Below are 19,654 nucleotides of genomic sequence, written 5' to 3' on the forward strand. Positions count from 1 at the left end.
TAAAATTACAACCTATGTACCATTGTTGTAGTAGGGTGACAAAACATTTCTAATATGGAAAGCTGTTGAAACACAAAAGATATGCTACTTTTACCCTTTAAATATTCTCAGGAGGTGTTGAGATTTTGTGAGCAACTATAATCAAATCTGCGTAGCCTTGATCTTTATTGTGTTGGAACTTGGAATGTATAGACATTACTCTTATATGTGAATCCAATTTATGCTTTTTCCGGGGTATGGTAATAATATTTTTCCATGACTATGGTGTGCATCATACAGAAATATTTTTGGTAGCTATAAATATAGATGACTTGGGAATGTTTGGGGCATCCCACATACATGTGGCTAGGCAACTAGTAGATTTACACAATGAAGCACGGGTACACCATTGATGTGCCATATCCTGTACAGGGGACGTATGGCATTTCCTTGAAAAGTGGTACAGGAAGGGTTTTTGGGCATGGCAAGGATGAGAGATTGGGACGTTCTAAGGACATTTTGGCTATTTTTCGACGTCCCTAACCCAATCGAGCCCCGTCCGTTCTTAAAAATCACTTTTACTCACCCGAAAACCGACCACCTGTAGAACCCAAAAAAATTGTTTAATATCTATGGTGGCAAATTGCGACTACTTGGTCATATGTCGGCGTGTTCGTTTGTGTGAAAGAAAGAGTTGTGGTGGGTCAATTTCCAACACCATGTTCATTGACATCTAGGGATGGCAATGGGTTAGGACACTTGCAGTCCTTATCGGACCCTACCCTAAAATACGAGTATGGGTCCAATTTTTATAGACCCTATGGGTACGGGTAGGGTATGGGTATAAGTATAGGTGGTACCGAGTAGGGTTTAGGGTCCGGGTACATTGTATTTGGACCGAGACCCTACTCGTGTACCCGTCAAACCCAGACCCGTACTTAGACCCGCCCAGTTTACTTAATTTAAAAAAAAAAAAAATCAAAATCAAATAATACTTGTAAAACCCTAAGTACGTAAGGAGCTTATAGCCGGCTTGCCGCATATTCCACATTTCGCATCGAGTTCCAATTTCCAAACAGAGAAACCTCAAGTCCTCGACTTCATTACTTCACCGCTTGTTTTACGATTTGTCAAATTAATTGTTAATGCTCTCATGTATTAGTTTTTAAATTTTTTGCGTGATATATACAATCGTACACTAAAAAATACGATTAAAAATTAGCGGAAAAAAGGGTAAAGGACCCTGATTGGACACTGGACCCTACCCAGACTTGCTAGTTATAAGTTTCACAACTGACATGGGAGAGTGAAAGTTCTATGAGTTATCTTCACCCTTACATGTAAAATATTGGAATATTGCAAGAGTCATTGTAAGAAGGAATTTAGGGTATACTTCTTTAGGGTCCTATGAAAGTTTTGTGCTGTTGTATTAAATGGAGAGCTATATATTGGTAGAAATTGGTTTAATCATAAGTTTCAAAACTGACATGGGAGAGTGGAAGTTGTCTCTTTCGTGTTGTAGTCATCATTTGGAAGGCTAGGAATATCCTTCTTGTGTTGCCGTGTTGGTGGTAATGTGGGAAATATTGTTGTTTTTATTTATTTATATGTTAAATCTTTACTCATCAAACCAATTTAGCCTACTCTTGGGCATTTGGGTTGGCATGACCTAACACATGATACATTGTGCATTCATAGCCAACACATTAGACAGATGATGGCTAACACATATACATTTTGGGAGGAAGTTAGAAATTGGAGTAACCATTTTGTGTCTATTTCCCTCAATTATATAACTTATCCACTTTACTTTACACTCCTGTTTCCTTATTCCACTCTTGTAATGGTTGGGATCTTCATTTGTGGAGCCATCAATGTGATGGGGAAATAAATGAACACCTTGGTTTTCTCAGTGGTTGAGGATTCTAGAAGGTGATTGAGGGATTTATTGGGCTGCTCAACTTCCAAGTCTTTGGTTTGCTTACATCCCTAGTTATCCTCTCTTCCCAGTTGACAAATTTATTAGAAGGGGCAGGTTCCTCTTAAGGTAAGAGCTTTTGGATTTGGGTAGAATAAACATTATTGATATGCTCTTTTGCTGGACATGTGCATGTTGTGTGGTGCCAATAGTGAGTCGTGCTTGCCTGCCTTCCTTCATTGTGAGGTGGTGAGTAATATTTTGAGGCAGCTGTTTGCTGTGTACAGGTAGTCCTGGATCCGTGGTACTTTTTTATTGTTGTAAATTTTTGTTTTGGTCTTTTAAAGGCAAAGCAGATGTTTTTATGATGATGCTGTTGTGCCTGTAGTTAATAGTTAGAACGGAATGCACAAATAGTCTCTGGAATCATTCCAACTTGTGATATACTTTCTAGGATAAACTAACTTGTTTAGCATCTTTGTGGACTACAAATTTGTAATCTGTTTCTGCTGCTATGAGGACTAATTCTGCTATGTATTTTCTGCTTTCTATTCATATAGATTAAATAATCTTTTTTCCAAATAACAATTAACACTTTTATAGCATTTTTCACTAAGCAACTTTTGTTACTTGTTTAGGCATTGGATGATGATGGTATTGCTGCTCCAGGACAAATCATTCGACAAGATGACTTCTTAGTTAACAAGTCCACACCAAAGATTACAAAGGGGCCAATCACCTCAGGAGTGATACCAGATAGGTTGTTTGATTTTTCATTTTATTCCGGTTGCTTATTTATGCCCTGTCCCAAAATATTGTGCTACTTTGGAGAACCATCTCAAGGAAGGCTCTTTAGGAAAGTAAAGATAAAGAATGGTTAAGGAGCACATGGTTTTAATGAATCACTTGTTCTTTTTACCTCTTCCTCTTGTCCATTCCTAAATCTTCTTATGTGAAATGTTTTACTGTATTAACTATGTGGAACGTTATTATGGGACACCTAAAACTTTTAAAGCTGACAGTAGTCTCTGCATATAGTAACATTTTGATGTAACTTGGTATGGCTTCTCCAGTGAGTATAGACCAACACCTTTCAAACTTAGTGGTCTTGCTGGAGATAATTCAGTGATAGATAGAGTGGCACTCTTCGCAGACAAGAATAGCAACATGTGTATAAATTTCATAATTCGCCAAACTCGTCGTCCAGAGGTAACTGCAATTATATTCATCTTTCAATACAACATCCATTTGTCATATTAAAACACACACTCATTCTGTCTTGCAGGTTGGTGACAAGTTTAGCAGCAGACATGGGCAGAAAGGTGTATGTGGTACCATTGTTCAGCAAGAGGATTTTGTTTTCTCTGAGCGTGGCATTTGTCCAGATCTGATTATGAATCCCCATGGGTTTCCAAGGTATTCTTGTGCTGAACACCACCACCACTAAGATTTGATGTAGACAAGATTTGATGTTATGAATGAGAACCACTTCCCTAGACTTTAATAGATAACAGAAGAAGTTGATGCTTATAACACCAAACTTACAAGTTTAATCTTTTTTACTGAAATGTATTCTTAGAAAGTTTAACTGTCAGAGGGGAATCATATTTATTACCAATTGTGTGTTTTGTGCATTGTTATTGGGGAATCCGGGGGCATATGCTCTTACATGGAGGAATAGCTTTTTCATGTTTACTATATAGGAAACTATTGGGTTGGGAGTTTGGGACTGGCTAGGTTTGCTCGCAGACTCTGATAAACATTTGCAGTTGACTTCTTTGGGAGGCATAAGAGGAGAAGATCATCTTGGCTACCAACTTGCATGCCTATTCCTTGAGATTCTATTTCAAATTGCAAATAATTTCTTGCTTTTATTTGGTGTAATTGGCATGAAACATATATTATTTTTTTTCCCAAAAAGTTCTTTGGTGGAAATCTATATTCTCTTTACAGTGTATGCTTCTTCATTATCTCTATGATGTTACTTCACTTCATCTTACAGTGTTTGGCCAAGATAAATATGTAGGAGTCTATAATTTTCTTTTAGATGTTTAAATTATTTTTTTCAATGAAAGTGAATGTGGTTTTGAAAAGGACTAAGAACCAATCACATAGCTTCATAAGGATTAATAGTCCCCCCCCCTCCCCCCGGGGCATTGAGGCTAAGCGAGAAACTCTCTTCTGAAATTATCCCTTGCAAGAGCAGCCCTCTTAGATAGCCACACGTGTGGATTACAAATGATATTCTATCCCTTTGAGAAGTACTGAAAATAATAACAAAACTTTTAATACATAGCTGTAATAAGGCTTGTATAATTTTTTTACTAAACCTTCTGTGTTAATAATTTGGACTTAAGTCCACTTCCTTATGTTCTTTACCTCTTAGCAATTTTATTTCCTACTTCATTTTCCTACTTGTGATTATTGTTCACTAGTGATAACAATGTTCCAAATAAAAATAAAAAATAAGGAAAAGTGTCATGTTGCTAAAGCTAGAAATCAGTGATTATAAATTAAATTTAATATATGCTTATGTCAAAGGTAGAATGGAACTATTTGATTGTTGTCATTGCATCTGTATAAAAGAATGGGAAGCCAACACTTAATGGTAATAAATTTATGTGAATGCAAAACCCCGTGTTTCTTCTAGGGAATATCCTAATTGTTCTAATGCAACCATAAAGATTTTCTTTAAGGGATATTAATTCCATCTTGTTACGATGTTTGGGGCAAGCTGATGTTGGTTTACGTGAGTTTGGTATATATACTACAGAATTTGAAAAGGGAGATCTTTTATTTTTTTTGTTTTTTTTAGGGGAGGGGGGTTTGTAGGGTGTTAGGGGAGGGTGTATGATCAGTGATGGCTAAAATCCAACCTTAGTAAGCATTAGTGATGTTCGACTCTTAGGCCTTGTTTGGTTGAATAAAAAATGTGGGGAATTGAAAAATCATGGGAATTTAAAAACGGGGGGTTTGTTTGGTTGACTATAAAAAGTGAAATATGTAGGAATTAAATTACCAAGCCCTCCCCGGGAATTTAACACTCCCGTGATTTGCAAATTCCTTCTCTACAACCAAACAACTTTATGCAATTCCTAGGAAATTGAAAGAGGAAATTTAATTCCAATGAAATTCAATTGCCTATGGGAATTAATTTCCTATATCAACCAACCGATACCTTAAATTTAACCTCCTTTTCATGTTAGGCTTTGGATGTAATTACTATGTTACTTATTATGTTTTTGTATTCAGTGGGGTAATTGTTAAACCAAAGCAAACTTCTTTAGAAATTGATGATCACTGGATGAAAATCAACGCCCCCTACACATTGTTGTCTTACTTTAATACCTACGCATTGTGGTGTAGGTCTTGATAGATATTGTCTAGCCACTCTTATTAGAGAACCTTAGATACCTAAGGGGTCCATGATTTCTTTTTTTTTTTTTTTGGTCTTTGACCTCATTTGTGCCTCCAATACGCACATACGATTAGTGTTGGACTTTAATGCCCTCCACAATGTATCTGTTATCAATTCCCTTGGCAGACTACCAGATTTAAAATAGAGAAGGTTGGTTTGTAGAGAAAGCTCGGTCAATCCTTTTTTCTATCTTATATGTTATGTACACAATACCTTACTTGTGGAATGACGATAGTTTGATTTCTTGTTGTAATTACATTTTAAAGAGAGCTCTTTCATTTAGGAGATGAATGAGTTAAAAGCTTTTGTTTTCTACTGCTAATCTTGAAGAAATTGCTAGAGTTCCGTAGTCCTTAGAACATCTTCCTTTTTTCTTATCTATTTTTCTTATAGGAAATCTTGAGTTAATAGTGTTTATTTAGATTTCTCTTGTTATAGTTGTGTATGGTTTTTGATTACATATAAACAGAAGGACATGTAATGTAGGATCTGAAGTGCAAAGTTTTGATTATGGAGGAAGTTAAAACGATATGTAGGAAATGGGTTTGTATAAGCACATAGCACAATTGTATTAGATTGAAGTGAATGCAAGAATAGGTTTTTGATGGCGCAAGAGATAATTTCCTCATTCATGTAGTTGACCTTATCCTTTTGGGATTAAGGTTTTGGTATTGTTGCCTTTGTTGGTGCAGTGAAGGATCTTTTATTTTAATAATTATTTGGTTGTGCTGGGAGTGCGGAGGAGAGGTTACATTTTCCCTGTCATTTACACCAATAAACTACTTTGAAGGATAAAAAGTTGAGGGCAAGATGGCAGCCAATTGCAAATTGACCCATAAATAGCAATAATATACTCATCCCCAATAAAAATCACTACTCAGTCTGTCCCTCTCTCTCTCTCTCTGCTGCTGCTACTGGGGTCATCCTAATCTCATCCAATAAACTTTGCAACTTGCCATTTCACAATTCAGTTTTGAAACAAAATCTTGAAATATTTTTGAACAGATGAGAATAAAAGAAAATTAAATTTCACCCAACAGTCTCAAAAAAATTTAGAACTACAAGTATCAACCCAACACCCCCCCCCCCCACCCCCCCCCTTCTCCTTTTCACCCAAAAAAGAGAAGGTTTGTGTCTTATAGCTCAATGTAAACAAAGCCCTGAATTCAAACATGGAATTGTAGGATTCACTGAAATATGATTTGTAATTACTATGAATTAGGATAAAAGGGTTTTGCTGGATTGTGTGAGTGAGCATTGAATTGAAGTAAATGTCGGAGTTTGAAGGTGAAGAAGAGGATGAATGCTTGTTTTGGGGGGATTGGGTGGTCCTAATTGGCTGGATAGAAAACCGTTTTTCAGTTGCTGGAGTTTAACTGGAATCTGTTCAATACAGTTAAGGTAGCAAGCATTTGGTGGTTGATATTTCAGTTGCTGGAGTTAACTGGAATCTGTTCAAGGCTTTATATACTTTATCTGATTGATTGTTATTGACATAATATTACTCCTATAATTTTTATTTGGCTTTATGTCCTCGTATTAGTTCTGTGGCTTTTCCCTCTTTGGCAAAATTCTCTATTTTCAAAAGGCGGAAAAAATCACTTTCAGTATGTCTTCAAAGTAACTTAATTGCATGAGTTGTGTGTGTGTGTGTGTGAAGAAAAAACTAGTGAGAAAGGGATGCCTAAATATATATGTTGGTGCACTTGGCAAATAATGCTTTAGAAGTTTTTGTGGGAGAGCATGGAGAAAATTATTCGATGTTATGGTAATCATTATTGTTCAACAATCTATATAGTATACATCATGTGTTGTTGCCTTGTTGGACATGACTAGAATATGAACTGATATTGGACATGTTTACATGATTTATATCTTTGGTAGGGTAACATATCTTTCTTAATATGTGTGTATTGTAAACTGATCATATAGACGGGCATCTTGTGCTTGATTGTAATCTGTTTATATATAATGTGCTTGTGTGGCTTTGTTTTTTTCAGTCGAATGACTGTAGGGAAGATGATTGAGCTTCTGGGAGGTAAAGCTGGAGTTTCATGCGGCAGATATCACTATGGAAGTGCCTTTGGTGAACCAAGTGGCCATGCCGATAAAGTTGAAGATATAAGGTTTTGTATCACTTGTATGATAGAGTTTTGGTTTTCCCAAGATGTCTTCTGAATTTAGTTTGTGCATTTTCCCAGTGAGACTTTAGTGAAGCATGGATTCAGCTACAGCGGCAAAGATTTCCTCTATTCAGGTTATTATTGCCCATCTAAACCTTTTTACATCATGAGATATGTATTTCTGGCCTCTCTCTTGCATTTTTTCTTTCTTATATCCATTAGTTTTTCTGTCAAGTGTCAACATTCTACAATATCTTGGATATTATTTATTTCGAATATGAAATATGAAGCCATATTTCATGTACTATATAATATATTTTTACAATTTTTTGTGGCTGATATTATTTTTCCCAAGTGTTGAGAAAATTTTCATTACCAAATTGTTAACTTCAAAATTGTCTGTGACTTGCTTATCAATTTTATTACCAATATCCATTCAATGTCCACAGCTTTAAAGAGCTTTCATTTCATTGTTTACTGCTGTTATTCAGCTAAAAAATATGATATTGAAAAGTTACCCTCTATTTCCCCCCTTGTCTGCAAATTATTATAGTATGAATGTAAGTTTAATTTTCTTACTTTTGCTTCAGGCATAACTGGAGAACCACTGCAAGCATATATATTCATGGGGCCAATTTACTATCAAAAATTAAAACACATGGTGAGATTATTTGAATCTTTTGACAACTATTTACTGTGCATGAAATCTACTTCATACAATGAAAATGTTGCAGTAATTTTTTCTTCTATCCCCCCCCCCCCCCATCTCCACCCCCGTCCCCAGATTTGTTTGTTAAGTTGATTCGCATGCTTCTATAGCGACTAATATAAATGCTCTGCACAGCTTAGTAGGAAGATAAATAACCTTCTACTATTCTCTCCCCACTTCTATACCTTGATCATCTTTGTTTGGCTCGCAAGACAAGTTGACTTATTCATGGAGTTTCTTTACTTGTCAATTTATAGCCTCCTAGATAGAACTCCTAACTTAGGACCTTTCCCGATCACCAGCTTTTTAGGAGACTGGGTTCTTAAGCAGGTTGCTGGTCTGGTGAAACTCAATACATTTTTGAACTTTCCTATATGAAAGATGTTGCATCCTCATGCATGGAATCTGTGGCTTTCTACTGGAGAGAAAGGGGACCTCTTCTTGTAATGATAAAGTAGATTTTCCGTGGTTCCAGGATTCTAGGGTTTAGAAATACTACCTCTATTTCTATTTGGTTGCACCATTTCTTATTGGCACAATAAATTAGGAGAAAAAGTAGGGGTCTGTGAAGTGTATTTTAAGCAAAGAAGATTACATGAATTAAGGCAACTGGGAATTGGTCACCATGTGAAAAGTAGGGGCATATAGGTCCTGTAAAAAACCATGATAAGAAAAGGGTGCAATTTTTTATGATATTTCCGTTTTAAATAAATGGTGCATCTAGAAAGAAACGGAGGAAGTATTTGGGTGTAGTACCTTAGATTTTAAGAGTTGTAAAGTTTTTGGGCATTTGACTTTTATGCTATTATGGGTGCTTTGGTTAGAGGGGAATAGGATTGATTATGATTAGTTGTCTTTTTTGGCATCCTTATTAGCTAGTAGTATTCCCTCCTTATTTTTATTACCTGTTTTGACTTTGAGTACTATTAATACACTGATTTCTTTGATTTAGCCTTTTCTTTTCTCTAGTTTGATGGAATTCTGATCCTTCTTATTGTAGTTTCCTCTATCATCTTCAGTTCTCCTCTCCAAACCCCCCCCCCCCACCCACCCCCATCCCCACCGCAGGAATAAAAATAGGGGGAAAAAAATAATCTTTTCGTTTTGTGTTCATGAATTGGATGCACATCTTTCTGTAATCTATTCGGGATCTTTTCTACTATCAAAGATTTTGGTTTTTAATACTGAGTACTATATCCCTGCTCTTGCTTTCATGAACAATTCTAGTTTCTTGTGGCGTGTTATGGTACCGAAGTTTTGCTACTAATTGCTCCATTTTTTGGTGCTAACAGGTGTTGGATAAAATGCATGCGCGAGGCTTTGGTCCTCGTGCTATCTTAACTAGGCAACCAACTGAGGGGAAAGCTAGAAATGGAGGTACTAAAATTACTAATATAACTGTGCTCTTTATAAACTGCTAAAAGTTCTGTTTTCGTTGACACCAATTGTCTGTTCAGGATTAAGGGTTGGCGAAATGGAGCGTGATTGTTTGATAGCTTATGGTGCTAGCAATCTGATTTATGAACGCTTGATGCTCTCAAGTGATCCCTTTCAAGTTCAGGCAAGTACATATGTTTGTAATTAGAACCTGTTGCTGTCTATTCTCATTCTACATGGATATCACTTATCCTAGTAAATGTGGGATGCTATCTAGTTGTTTTACTGAGTAATAATATTGTGGGACCATCTGTTTCCTCATTCTAGCTTGTTGCAAGGAGAAAGCTCTGCTATCTTCTTGTGTTTTCGTTAATGTTCCGTAACTAAAGGTGTTCAATGTACCGGACAATATTGGAAATTTATCCATGTAAATTTGAGAGATTGGTTTAGAATTTATTCAGTTTAAAAGGGTTTCTGGAAATGGTATATTTAATGCAATGTGAGAGATGCACACAAAATTTTCTTCAGTTGATCCAGTAAGAGATGCATCAGCTCTTGAATAAGATGAAATAGAGGAGCTTTTGTCAGGGATAAATGGGAGGATGAGTGGGTTTTGATTTTTCACCTTCAGCATCAATTTAATGGGTTTTTCCTGTCTTCTCCAGTGAAGTTGAGTAAGCATTTGATTCACCTTTGCTTTTGGGGCTATCTCATGTTAGCTATTCACCAAGTTCTCTTCTGGTTATCTCAGTCTACAAAGCTGGAATGTTATTTGTGTTGAGGGACTAAACAGCAAATGCTTTCAGTTGATCAGTGACATAAATATTTAAAAGAATAATAGTCAGAAAACACAATAAGAAGAGTCATTTGTTTTAGAGGTTTAAGTTAGAATGAATACAGAATATTGAATATCCGTGTACGTAGTGTAGAAATCTGCTGAATTTTCTATTGTTAAAAAGTATTTATGTTTTACTTCTTGACATGCCTAAAAAATTCCCTGTTCTGCTCAGGAGAGGGTGGGGGTGAGAGTCAGTTGAATTTTTTTTTTTTTATGTTCTTCATATTGGATGGATGTTCTCCAGGATCAGCTATTACCAGTGTTTAATTAAAACATTTTTTTTTTCTGTAACTGTATAATTCATATGATCTGTCATTAGATTGCATGCTGGCATGCTGCAGTTTTGCTTAACTCCTATTCATCCTTAATCTGTGCAGGTTTGTAGATCATGCGGATTGTTGGGATATTACAACCATAAACTGAAAGCTGGTATTTGCAGTGCTTGTAAAAATGGGGAAAATATATCCACCATGAAATTGCCCTATGCTTGCAAGCTCCTGTTTCAGGTAAATTCCACTTCCCCATGCAACCCAGTGCCTAAAAAAATTACGAAGTACATAAATGTAACAGTAATGTTTTTATTTTATTTATTTATTTATAAATGGTAAGATAAAAATTCATTAGGAAGCCCTTTTGTTGTTTGATTGTGACTAAACATGTTTCTAGTAAAGTATTTTTGACAAGTTACTTCTCTTTTTTGCAGGAACTCCAATCGATGAACATAGTTCCTCGTTTGAAGTTGTCCGATGTTTGATTTGCTACTATCTCTTAAAACACTTGAGCTCTGAGATGCAATATTGTAATGATATCAGTATGGCATTGGCATGATCTCCATCAGCTAATGAGCGGAATATTGTGAATAAAATGAGTGTAGCAACATAAGGAAAAATGGTGCATTTGACCAATTGACCTTTGTGGGGGATGTGGTCTAGTGTCCACCAAATACATCAATCGCGGGAACCAGGATTTTCTCTATTGTGACCAAATGTTGCTTTATCATACGAGGGAGAATAGGTTCAGGACACATGCAGCACTGTAACCCCTGCAGCCCTGCATTCAACCAGGGATGACTCTTGGAGGGTGTGTTGTCATATGCCCGTATTAGGAGTTTTGTAGACACTGATCTTAGAAATAGTCGTGTATATATATGATGTGCGCATCACTTACTATTCTCTTTAGCATTATGGGAAATGCAGTTTTGTATGACTTTGATACAGAAAAAAAAAAAAAAAAATCAATAAAGAACGCTTCAGTTACTTTTTTCTTAATCAGTAGTTGGACTTGTGAGTTTGTGATACCATAGGGATGATAATGAGTAGAGAGCTTCACAAAGTTGGTGTCAATTAGTGCAATTTTGCCTTTAATATACTAATATAGATTGATTACTTTGGATGTTGGTTTGTATTAAGAATCTACCCTTCATTATTTATATTCAAGTAAGATTGTACGATCCTACCAACCTTAAAACACAACCTATGATTTAGATTGTTGGATCAAATTATGATTTTAACAGCAAACTTAACCCACAAGTGGTGATAATACTAACAACGTCGTGGAAGGAGGAGGGAAGCATGGGTCAACTTCTTCAATGCTACAATGTGAAGCTTGGGCATGCTTTGAAGCGCTAAAATGGGCTACAACAAAAGGGGAACAAGGGGTTCTAATCCTTTCTGATTCGGTAGCACTCATCAACAACCTGCAAGACGGTCTAGGTAAGGATGTCTCTATAGCTTGGACAACTAAAGAAATAAAGAAAATGGGAGAAACGTTCCAAAGGTGTGATGACAGCTAGCCTTATTTAGTTTAGGATTGAATCCAAGTCTCTTTTACACAACTTGCAAATTGCATTGCCCATTGCCTTACTTTAAAAAAGTAAGCAAGTCGAGTTCAAAAGCCTTTGTTTGGGGCCTCCGGCTAGACTAACTCCTATCTATTGATCATGTTTAATTATAAAAGTCCAATTGTCCAAAGAGATCAAGTTCAAAGGGCACATGACATTGATTTTATGTTTAGTAGCTAGTGTATGATTCAGCTTTGCTTATGTCAAAAAAAAAAAAAAAAAGGTAAATGTAATATTTAATTTTTAAATATTTAATTAAATAATAGTATATATTATTAAAAAAAAAATTGACTACCTCATTTTTCTGAAGTCTTACCCACTTTTTGTTTTCATCCGTTTTTTTTTTACTCATTGTTATGACAACTTTTATTCATATATATATATATTTTTTTTATCATCTATAACCATAATCTCGTACTCACTATCTCTCCTCTTTTTAATACGAAGAACAAAATACCTACATGCATGATCCCCATTTTTATTTGGATAAATACTATTTAATAAATCCAACTATTGGCAATCTACTTCTAATAATCACAACTAAGTTTTATTATCTAATAATCCCAACTGTGGGGTTAATTTGCCTCTAGTGATCCCAACCAGTCAATACCAAGTCAACGACTTGTTGTAACACATAACTCATACACGTGTCAGCATGTGATTGATTTTAAATTAAAAAAAAAGAAAATTTAACACGAATAATCCAACCTTTCGTCGGTTCTCCCAAAATAATCCAACCATTCAATTAACCCTAAATAATCCTACCTTTACACTTATTCTCCCATACCACCCCCTGCAGGTCACCATACCCCTTATGACCGGTTGCCAAGCCACGTGGCACTCTCTTATTGGTTAAAATTTTATTATTTTAAATTAGTCTTTTAATTTTAATACTTTATATAAAAAATTAAAAAAATCTTTCTTCTTCTCCCTCATCCCTTCCTGCTCCAATCTGAGCAATCTCTCTCCTCCCCTTTCATGGCCACCATTAAGCCCGGCCACCACTGCCACTTTTATGAACGCCATTAACACCATCTTGCCATCTACTACACCTAGACAGAAAAAACACCACCCCACAACCATCGTGGTGCTGGCGGCGATGGTAATCAGCCATTCTAGCAGCAGCTCCGGCGGCAGTTGCCTCTACTCACCCACCGTTGAAATCTATCCACATCAACCAGAAAACCCTTAACCTTCAATAAAAAAATCGGATTGTGAGGGTGGAGTTTGGGGTTCGCGGTGGTGGGTTTGTCAAGAGAGAGTAAAGGATAAGGTGGTGGCGGTGTTAATGGATGGCTTGGGGTTCGTAGTGGTGGTGGTTCGTAGTGGGGTGGTGAGTGGGTAATAGTTCAATTCGTGGTGGGGTGGTGTAGGGGTTTAGGTGACGGTGGCCTGGATTGAGGTCGTGAGGGTGGAGCATAGTGGTGGTGGATGTGGATTGAAAGTGATGTGATCGTTGATCATTCTATTGATCAGCCATGAGTATAAATACATCAATGTTGCGAGATATACTCGGCAACTGTCAAGCTACAAATTAGGCTATGATTAAGCTAGGATATTCACTTGCTATATTAACTATATACAAAGTCAAACGAATATATTTACATGTATTCTAACACACCCCCGCAGTTGAAACGGGAGAGTCACGGACGCTGAGACTGTCACGGAAGTCATCAAACAGAACCCGGGGAAGTCCCTTAGTAAAAATATCTGCAATCTGATATCGAGAGGGAACATGTAAAACACGTACTTCACCCTTAGCGACTTTCTCACGAACAAAATGAATGTCCATCTCAATGTGTTTCGTGCGTTGATGTTGCACCGGATTACCTGATAGGTATATAGCACTCACATTGTCACAATAAACAATAGTTGCTGTATGAATAGGAAAATAAAGTTCTAGCAACAAATTTCTGATCCAACAAGAATCAGATACCACATTAGCAACCCCACGATATTCAGCCTCTGCACTGGACTTAGATAAAGTAGGTTGCCGTTTAGAGGACCAGGAAATCAAATTATCTCCCAAATATACACAATAACCTGAAGTAGATCGCCTGGTGTCGGGGCATCCCCCCCAATCCGCATCAGTATAAGCAACAAGCTTATCAATCGAAGACTTATACAGATGCAAACCAAAAGACAAAGTTCCCTGTAAGTAGCGTATAATACGCTTCAAGGCTCCCATGTGCGCATTGCGCGGATCATGCATATGAAGACAGACCTGCTGAACTGCATAAGAAATGTCAGGTCTAGTGAAAGTCAGATACTGAAGAGCACCTGCAAGACTCCTGTACTTAGTAGGATCCTCATAAGGAGCATCATGAGAAGCACTAAGCTTGGATTTCGTGTCAACCGGTGTCGGACAAGGACTACAGTTCGACATGCCTGCTTTGTCAATGATAGAAGAAGCATATTGTTTCTGAGACAAGAACATACCATTAGCATCACGAGTCACAGCAATACCCAAAAAGAAACTCAAAGGACCTAAATCCTTCATTGCAAATTCGGAGCTCAAAAGATCCATAATACGTGTCCGTAGACGATCAGAAGATGCCGTAAGAATGATATCATCAACATACAACAGAATATAAGCAGTATCAGAGCCCTGTCTGAGAATAAAAAGAGAGTTATCAGATTTACTGTTAGTAAATCCAATAGAGGTGACAAAATCTGCAAACCGCTGATACCAGGCTCGAGGAGCCTGTTTGAGACCATAGAGAGATCCCCGTAATAGACATACATGATCAGGGCGACTTTTGTCTCTGAAACCCATGGGCTGATACATATAAACTGTTTCATTGAGCTTACCATGCAGAAAAGCATTCTTGACATCCAACTGATGGATCGGCCAAGAGTGAGAAATAGCAATGCTAAGAACTGTACGAATAGTAGCCGGTTTGACAACCGGACTAAAAGTCTCATCACAATCAATAACCTGCTGCTGAGTCTTGCCATCAGCCACAAGACGAGCCTTATACCTCTCAAAAGAACCATCAGAATTTCGTTTATGACGAAATATCCACATAGACCGAATAACATTCACATCAGGGGGCCGAGGAACCAAATCCCATGTATGATTATTAATAAGAGCATTATATTCTTCTAACATTGCATTTTTCCAATTAGGGTCACGAATAGCACTAACCGGGTCCTTTGGGATAGGAGAGATAGTAGTAGTGGTCATCGTGTTTAGGTTGGAAAAATATTTTGGGTTAGGTTTTACAATGCCATCTTTAGCTCGGGTAGTCATAGGATGGGTTTGGGTAAGGTGCTGGCCGGAAGTGTGAGTGGCAGAGGCGGGGCTGCTGGTGGCGGATTGGTCGGAGTTGGGGTTGGCAGTGAGGGGGGAGGTGAGTTCCTCAATTTGGGTTGAGGAGTGAGCTGGGCTGTCATCATGGTGAGGTGAAGTGGTAATGCTGAGTTGAACTCTTAAAAGGAGGATGAAACAGGAAGGGGAGGAAGGAGAAAGAAGGGGTTTCGTTTTAAAAAAAAAATTGTATAATTTTCTGTTAATTAAATAAAAATAATTAAAAAAAATAAAAAAGAAAAAATAAAAAATTACCGGTTGTATAGGTTAGAGGTAAAATAGGATTGGTAAGGGAGAATAAGTAGTAAAGGTGGGATTATTTAAGGTTAATTAAAAGGTTGAATTATTTTAGGAGAACCGATGAAAGGTTGGATTATTCTTGTTAAATTTTCCTTAAAAAAAAGGAAAAACAAAAAACTTAACAGCCACCAAGGCCACCATCCCTCCCCTTCCGCCATCGCGAAAACCAAGGGCTAACCCCTAGACCATCACAAAGTAATCGGTTATCTCCCCTAACCCCCGTAAACGGCCGGTCCACCTCTCCTAACCCCCGAAATCACCCTAGTCGGCCCACTTCCACCCGCCAAACCACCCACCTAGCTTCCCTCGAAAACAACCTCCCAATAGTCGAAATTGACCCTCCTCCGATCCCTTCCCAACCCCCAAATTCGGCCCCATGGGGGGTTTCGAGGGTGTGGGAAGGGAATGGGAGCGCCGAGCGCCGAAGTAACACAATACGATCAAACTCTAATATCTTTGTAGTGTCTCAATAAGCTCGACAATTGTCATAATTCTGCAAATTCCTACAAAATAATACCAACTCTACAAAAATACTAGAAAACGTATATTAGTTATAAAAATAGTTCCGCGGAGCTCAAAGAAGCATAAATATGATTGTGGGACGGGGAATAAAAATATAGTATCTCCGGTTCTTATTACTCGCAACAAAGGGTATTATTTGTGAGATATAAAATATTCCTTTGTTCCTAGTAATTTGAATCGGAGGTAGTATATAAAATAGACTCATCAAGCGGGTGAACGCGTTGATGGACTTTACTATTTCCGTGGTGTTCCTGAGGTTAAGGCATTGACTGTGAATGGACATGGGTTGTTCCTTGGAGTTATGGCATCAAAGATTGGGACATCCTTCGAAAAAAGTACTACGTTCTCTTCCCATTGTGAGTAGTTCTAGTAGAGGCATGGCATAAAAAATAAACCTTGTGATGTATGCCCACGGGCAAAACAACATAGGATTAGATTAGTAAAAATAAAGCTAGTCGTAGTTTTGAGCTAGTTCACTATTTTGACTATTATACCTTCGTCTTGTGGTGCTCGCTATTTTTTTTTTACTATTATAGATGATTTTTCACGTGGTGTGTGGACCTATTTGATAAGTAATATAACTGAATTTGAGTTTATGTTTCTTAGTTTTGTTGCTATAGTCAAACATCAATTTAATCAAGTCCTAAAAATAGTTCGTAGTGACAACTGTACAGAGTTCAATTCCTTGAAAGATTATTTTTTTTTGCTAATGAGATAGTTTTTGAGACAACATAAGTTGGGACACCCCAATAGAATGGGCGGGTTGATAGGAAACACCCACATAATTTGAATGTGGCTAGGGCATTGTGCTTCCTAGAAAATTTGCCTATGAAATTTTGGGGGGAATGTGTTCAAGGTGCTTGTCATATAATTAATAGAACACCCTCAAGATTGCTTGACTATTTTTTTTTGGGTGTTTAGAGAGCCACAAGGACGGGGGTGAGAATCGATCCTAGGATCTCCTGAAACCGGGAAGGAAGCTCTAACCACTTGAGCTATCCTTCACTCTCAAGATTGCTTGACTGTAAAACACCTTTCAAAGTTTTATTTAATAAATTACCCTCATATGAATACATTTGGGTTTTTAGTTGCTTGTTCTATGCCCATAATCAACGGAGTAAAGGTGACAAATTTGCTAGTAAGAGTAGAAAATGTATCTTTTTAGACTATCCCTTCGGGAAGAAAGGATGGAGAGTCTATGATTTGGAGACAATGCAAATGTTTATTTCATGGGATGTGCATTTTTTTTAGAGTGATTTTCCTTATCTCCAACCCGATATTAAAAGCTCACCTAAGCCCCGGGTTGTGCCTGTGATGGAAGAGTATTTTAGTGATAATGAATGGGGGGATAGAGGTGCATGCTCAGAGTGAGACAAGGGAAGAGAATGCTGGCAGCGAGCAATCCCCCCCAACCCAGCTCACGCACATGATGAAGGGGGTGCTCTCCTCCTGCCCGCGTCTGATCAACCCAATGGATTTCCTTTGGGCGCTGGTGCAGGGGGCGAGACCGAACAACAACAACAAGTGCATACCGAAACAACCACGAGAGGGAAGTACGAGTACTGGCACAATGGGGCATGATAATGATGACATGGGTAAAAGAAAGCAGACAAAGTTCCCTTCAATTAAGTTTTGTGATTTTGTGACTCACACCATTCGGAAGAAAAGTCCATCCATATCTCAGAGTTCACTTGCGCCAACTTTTCAGGTACTGTCTATCCTATAACACATTTTGTTGATTCTCACTGATTTTATGTGACATACAGAAAATACATTGTAACAATTTCAGGTGGAAATTTTTTTAAAAGAAGCTATGAACCATGAAGGATGGAGAAAGGTGATGGCCAATGAAATTTGGACACTTGAAGAGTAGGACATGTGGGTGCTCAAAGATTTACCTCCTGGTAAAAGGGCACTTGGGAGCAAATGGGTGTACCAAGAGATATATAATGAGCATGGAAATTTGCAGAGATTGAACACTAGACTAGTCATCTTTTGCCATCATCAGGTTGAATGACTAGACTATAATGAACATTTGCTCTGGTGGCGAAGTTGGTGACAGTTTGAACTTTTCTTGCAGTTACAGCAGTAAAGAAGCTAAGTGGGATGTTCATCAAATGGACGTTCATAATGCCTTTTTACATGGTGACTTGGAGGAAGAGTATACATGAAAATCCCCCTGGTTTTGACAAAAATAATTCTAGAAAAGTGTGCAAGATGAAGAAGTCATTGTATGGCTTGAAGCATGGTCCTCGTTGTTGGTTTGCAAAATTGGCAACAGCTTTGAAAAATTATGGCTTTAAGCAGTCATATTATGATTATTCCCTCCTTACTCTGACGAGAGGAAAAATGCAACTTAATGTGTTAGTTTATGTTGATGATTTAATTGTTGCAGGAATGATAAGTTTGCTATATTGAATTTCAAAGCATATTTAGGGAACTGTTTCAAGATGAAAGAATTGGGAGTATTAAAATATTTTTTGGGGCTAGAGGTAGCCCGAAACAAGCAGGGAATTTTCATGTGTCAGAAAAAGTATGTCTTGGATATTATTGCAGAAGCAAGTTTGCTTGATGCAAAACCCATAGATTTTCCCATGGAGCAAATACACATGCTTGCTCTGGCAAATGGTGATTTTTTACATGATGTGGAAAGGTATAGAAGTCTTATAGGACGTTTAATTTATTTGTCGGTCACTAGGCCGAACTTGGTCTATTCGATGCATATTTTATCCTAATTTATGCAGAGCCGAGAGTTGAGCATTGGGAGGCTACATCGCGTGTTGTGAGATATTTGAAAAAGAATGCGGGACAAAGTATTTTGTTGAGGTCTGATAGTGTTTTGCTGTTGAAAGGTTAGTGTGATTCAAATTGGGCGAGCTGTACATTATCTCGACGACCATTGACTGGTTGGTTTGTTTTACTTGGTCTATCTCCTGTGTCATGAAAAAACCAAAAAGCAATCCACGATGGCTAAGAGCTCAACAGAAGTAGAATATCGTTCGATGTCAACAGTGACTTGTGAGTTAAAGTGGCTGAAACAGCTTCTTAGGGACTTGGGCGTGCGACTTGAAAATGGGATGTATATTTATTGTGACAGCCAGTTTGCTTTTTTACATTGCTCAAAATCTTGTGTTTCATGAACAAACTAAACATATTGAAGCAGGTTGTCACTTCGTATGAGACGCATTTATAGACGACACTATAAAACCTTCGTATGAGTCTACGATGGTTCAACTGACTGACATCTTCACTAAGGCTTTAAGGAAGTCCAAGTTTGAGTACCTCATTCGCAAGTTGGGCATTTGTGACCCGTATGCTCC

At 37.5% G+C, this 19,654-nt stretch overlaps 1 protein-coding gene across 2 annotated transcripts in view; it reads left to right on the plus strand.

The window, feature by feature from the left end:
- The window catches only part of LOC145638816 (DNA-directed RNA polymerase III subunit 2-like), a 29,190-nt gene extending 17,560 nt beyond the window's left edge, over positions 1-11,630 (plus strand). For both annotated transcript variants that reach the window (XM_081689856.1, XM_081689857.1), the window contains exons 29-38: positions 2,536-2,657; positions 2,971-3,106; positions 3,183-3,313; positions 7,316-7,441; positions 7,517-7,572; positions 8,029-8,099; positions 9,440-9,524; positions 9,605-9,708; positions 10,740-10,868; positions 11,066-11,630. In XM_081689856.1, coding sequence (XP_081545982.1) covers positions 2,536-2,657; positions 2,971-3,106; positions 3,183-3,313; positions 7,316-7,441; positions 7,517-7,572; positions 8,029-8,099; positions 9,440-9,524; positions 9,605-9,708; positions 10,740-10,868; positions 11,066-11,116 — 1,011 coding nt within the window. In that variant the 3' untranslated portion in view covers positions 11,117-11,630. The remainder of the gene's footprint in view (positions 1-2,535; positions 2,658-2,970; positions 3,107-3,182; positions 3,314-7,315; positions 7,442-7,516; positions 7,573-8,028; positions 8,100-9,439; positions 9,525-9,604; positions 9,709-10,739; positions 10,869-11,065) is intronic.
- Positions 11,631-19,654: the final 8,024 nt, after the last annotated feature.

The sequence above is a fragment of the Chenopodium album genome, chromosome 7 (genome assembly GCF_948465745.1).
Source record: "Chenopodium album chromosome 7, dcCheAlbu1.1, whole genome shotgun sequence".
In the NCBI taxonomy this organism is placed as follows: domain Eukaryota; kingdom Viridiplantae; phylum Streptophyta; class Magnoliopsida; order Caryophyllales; family Amaranthaceae; genus Chenopodium; species Chenopodium album.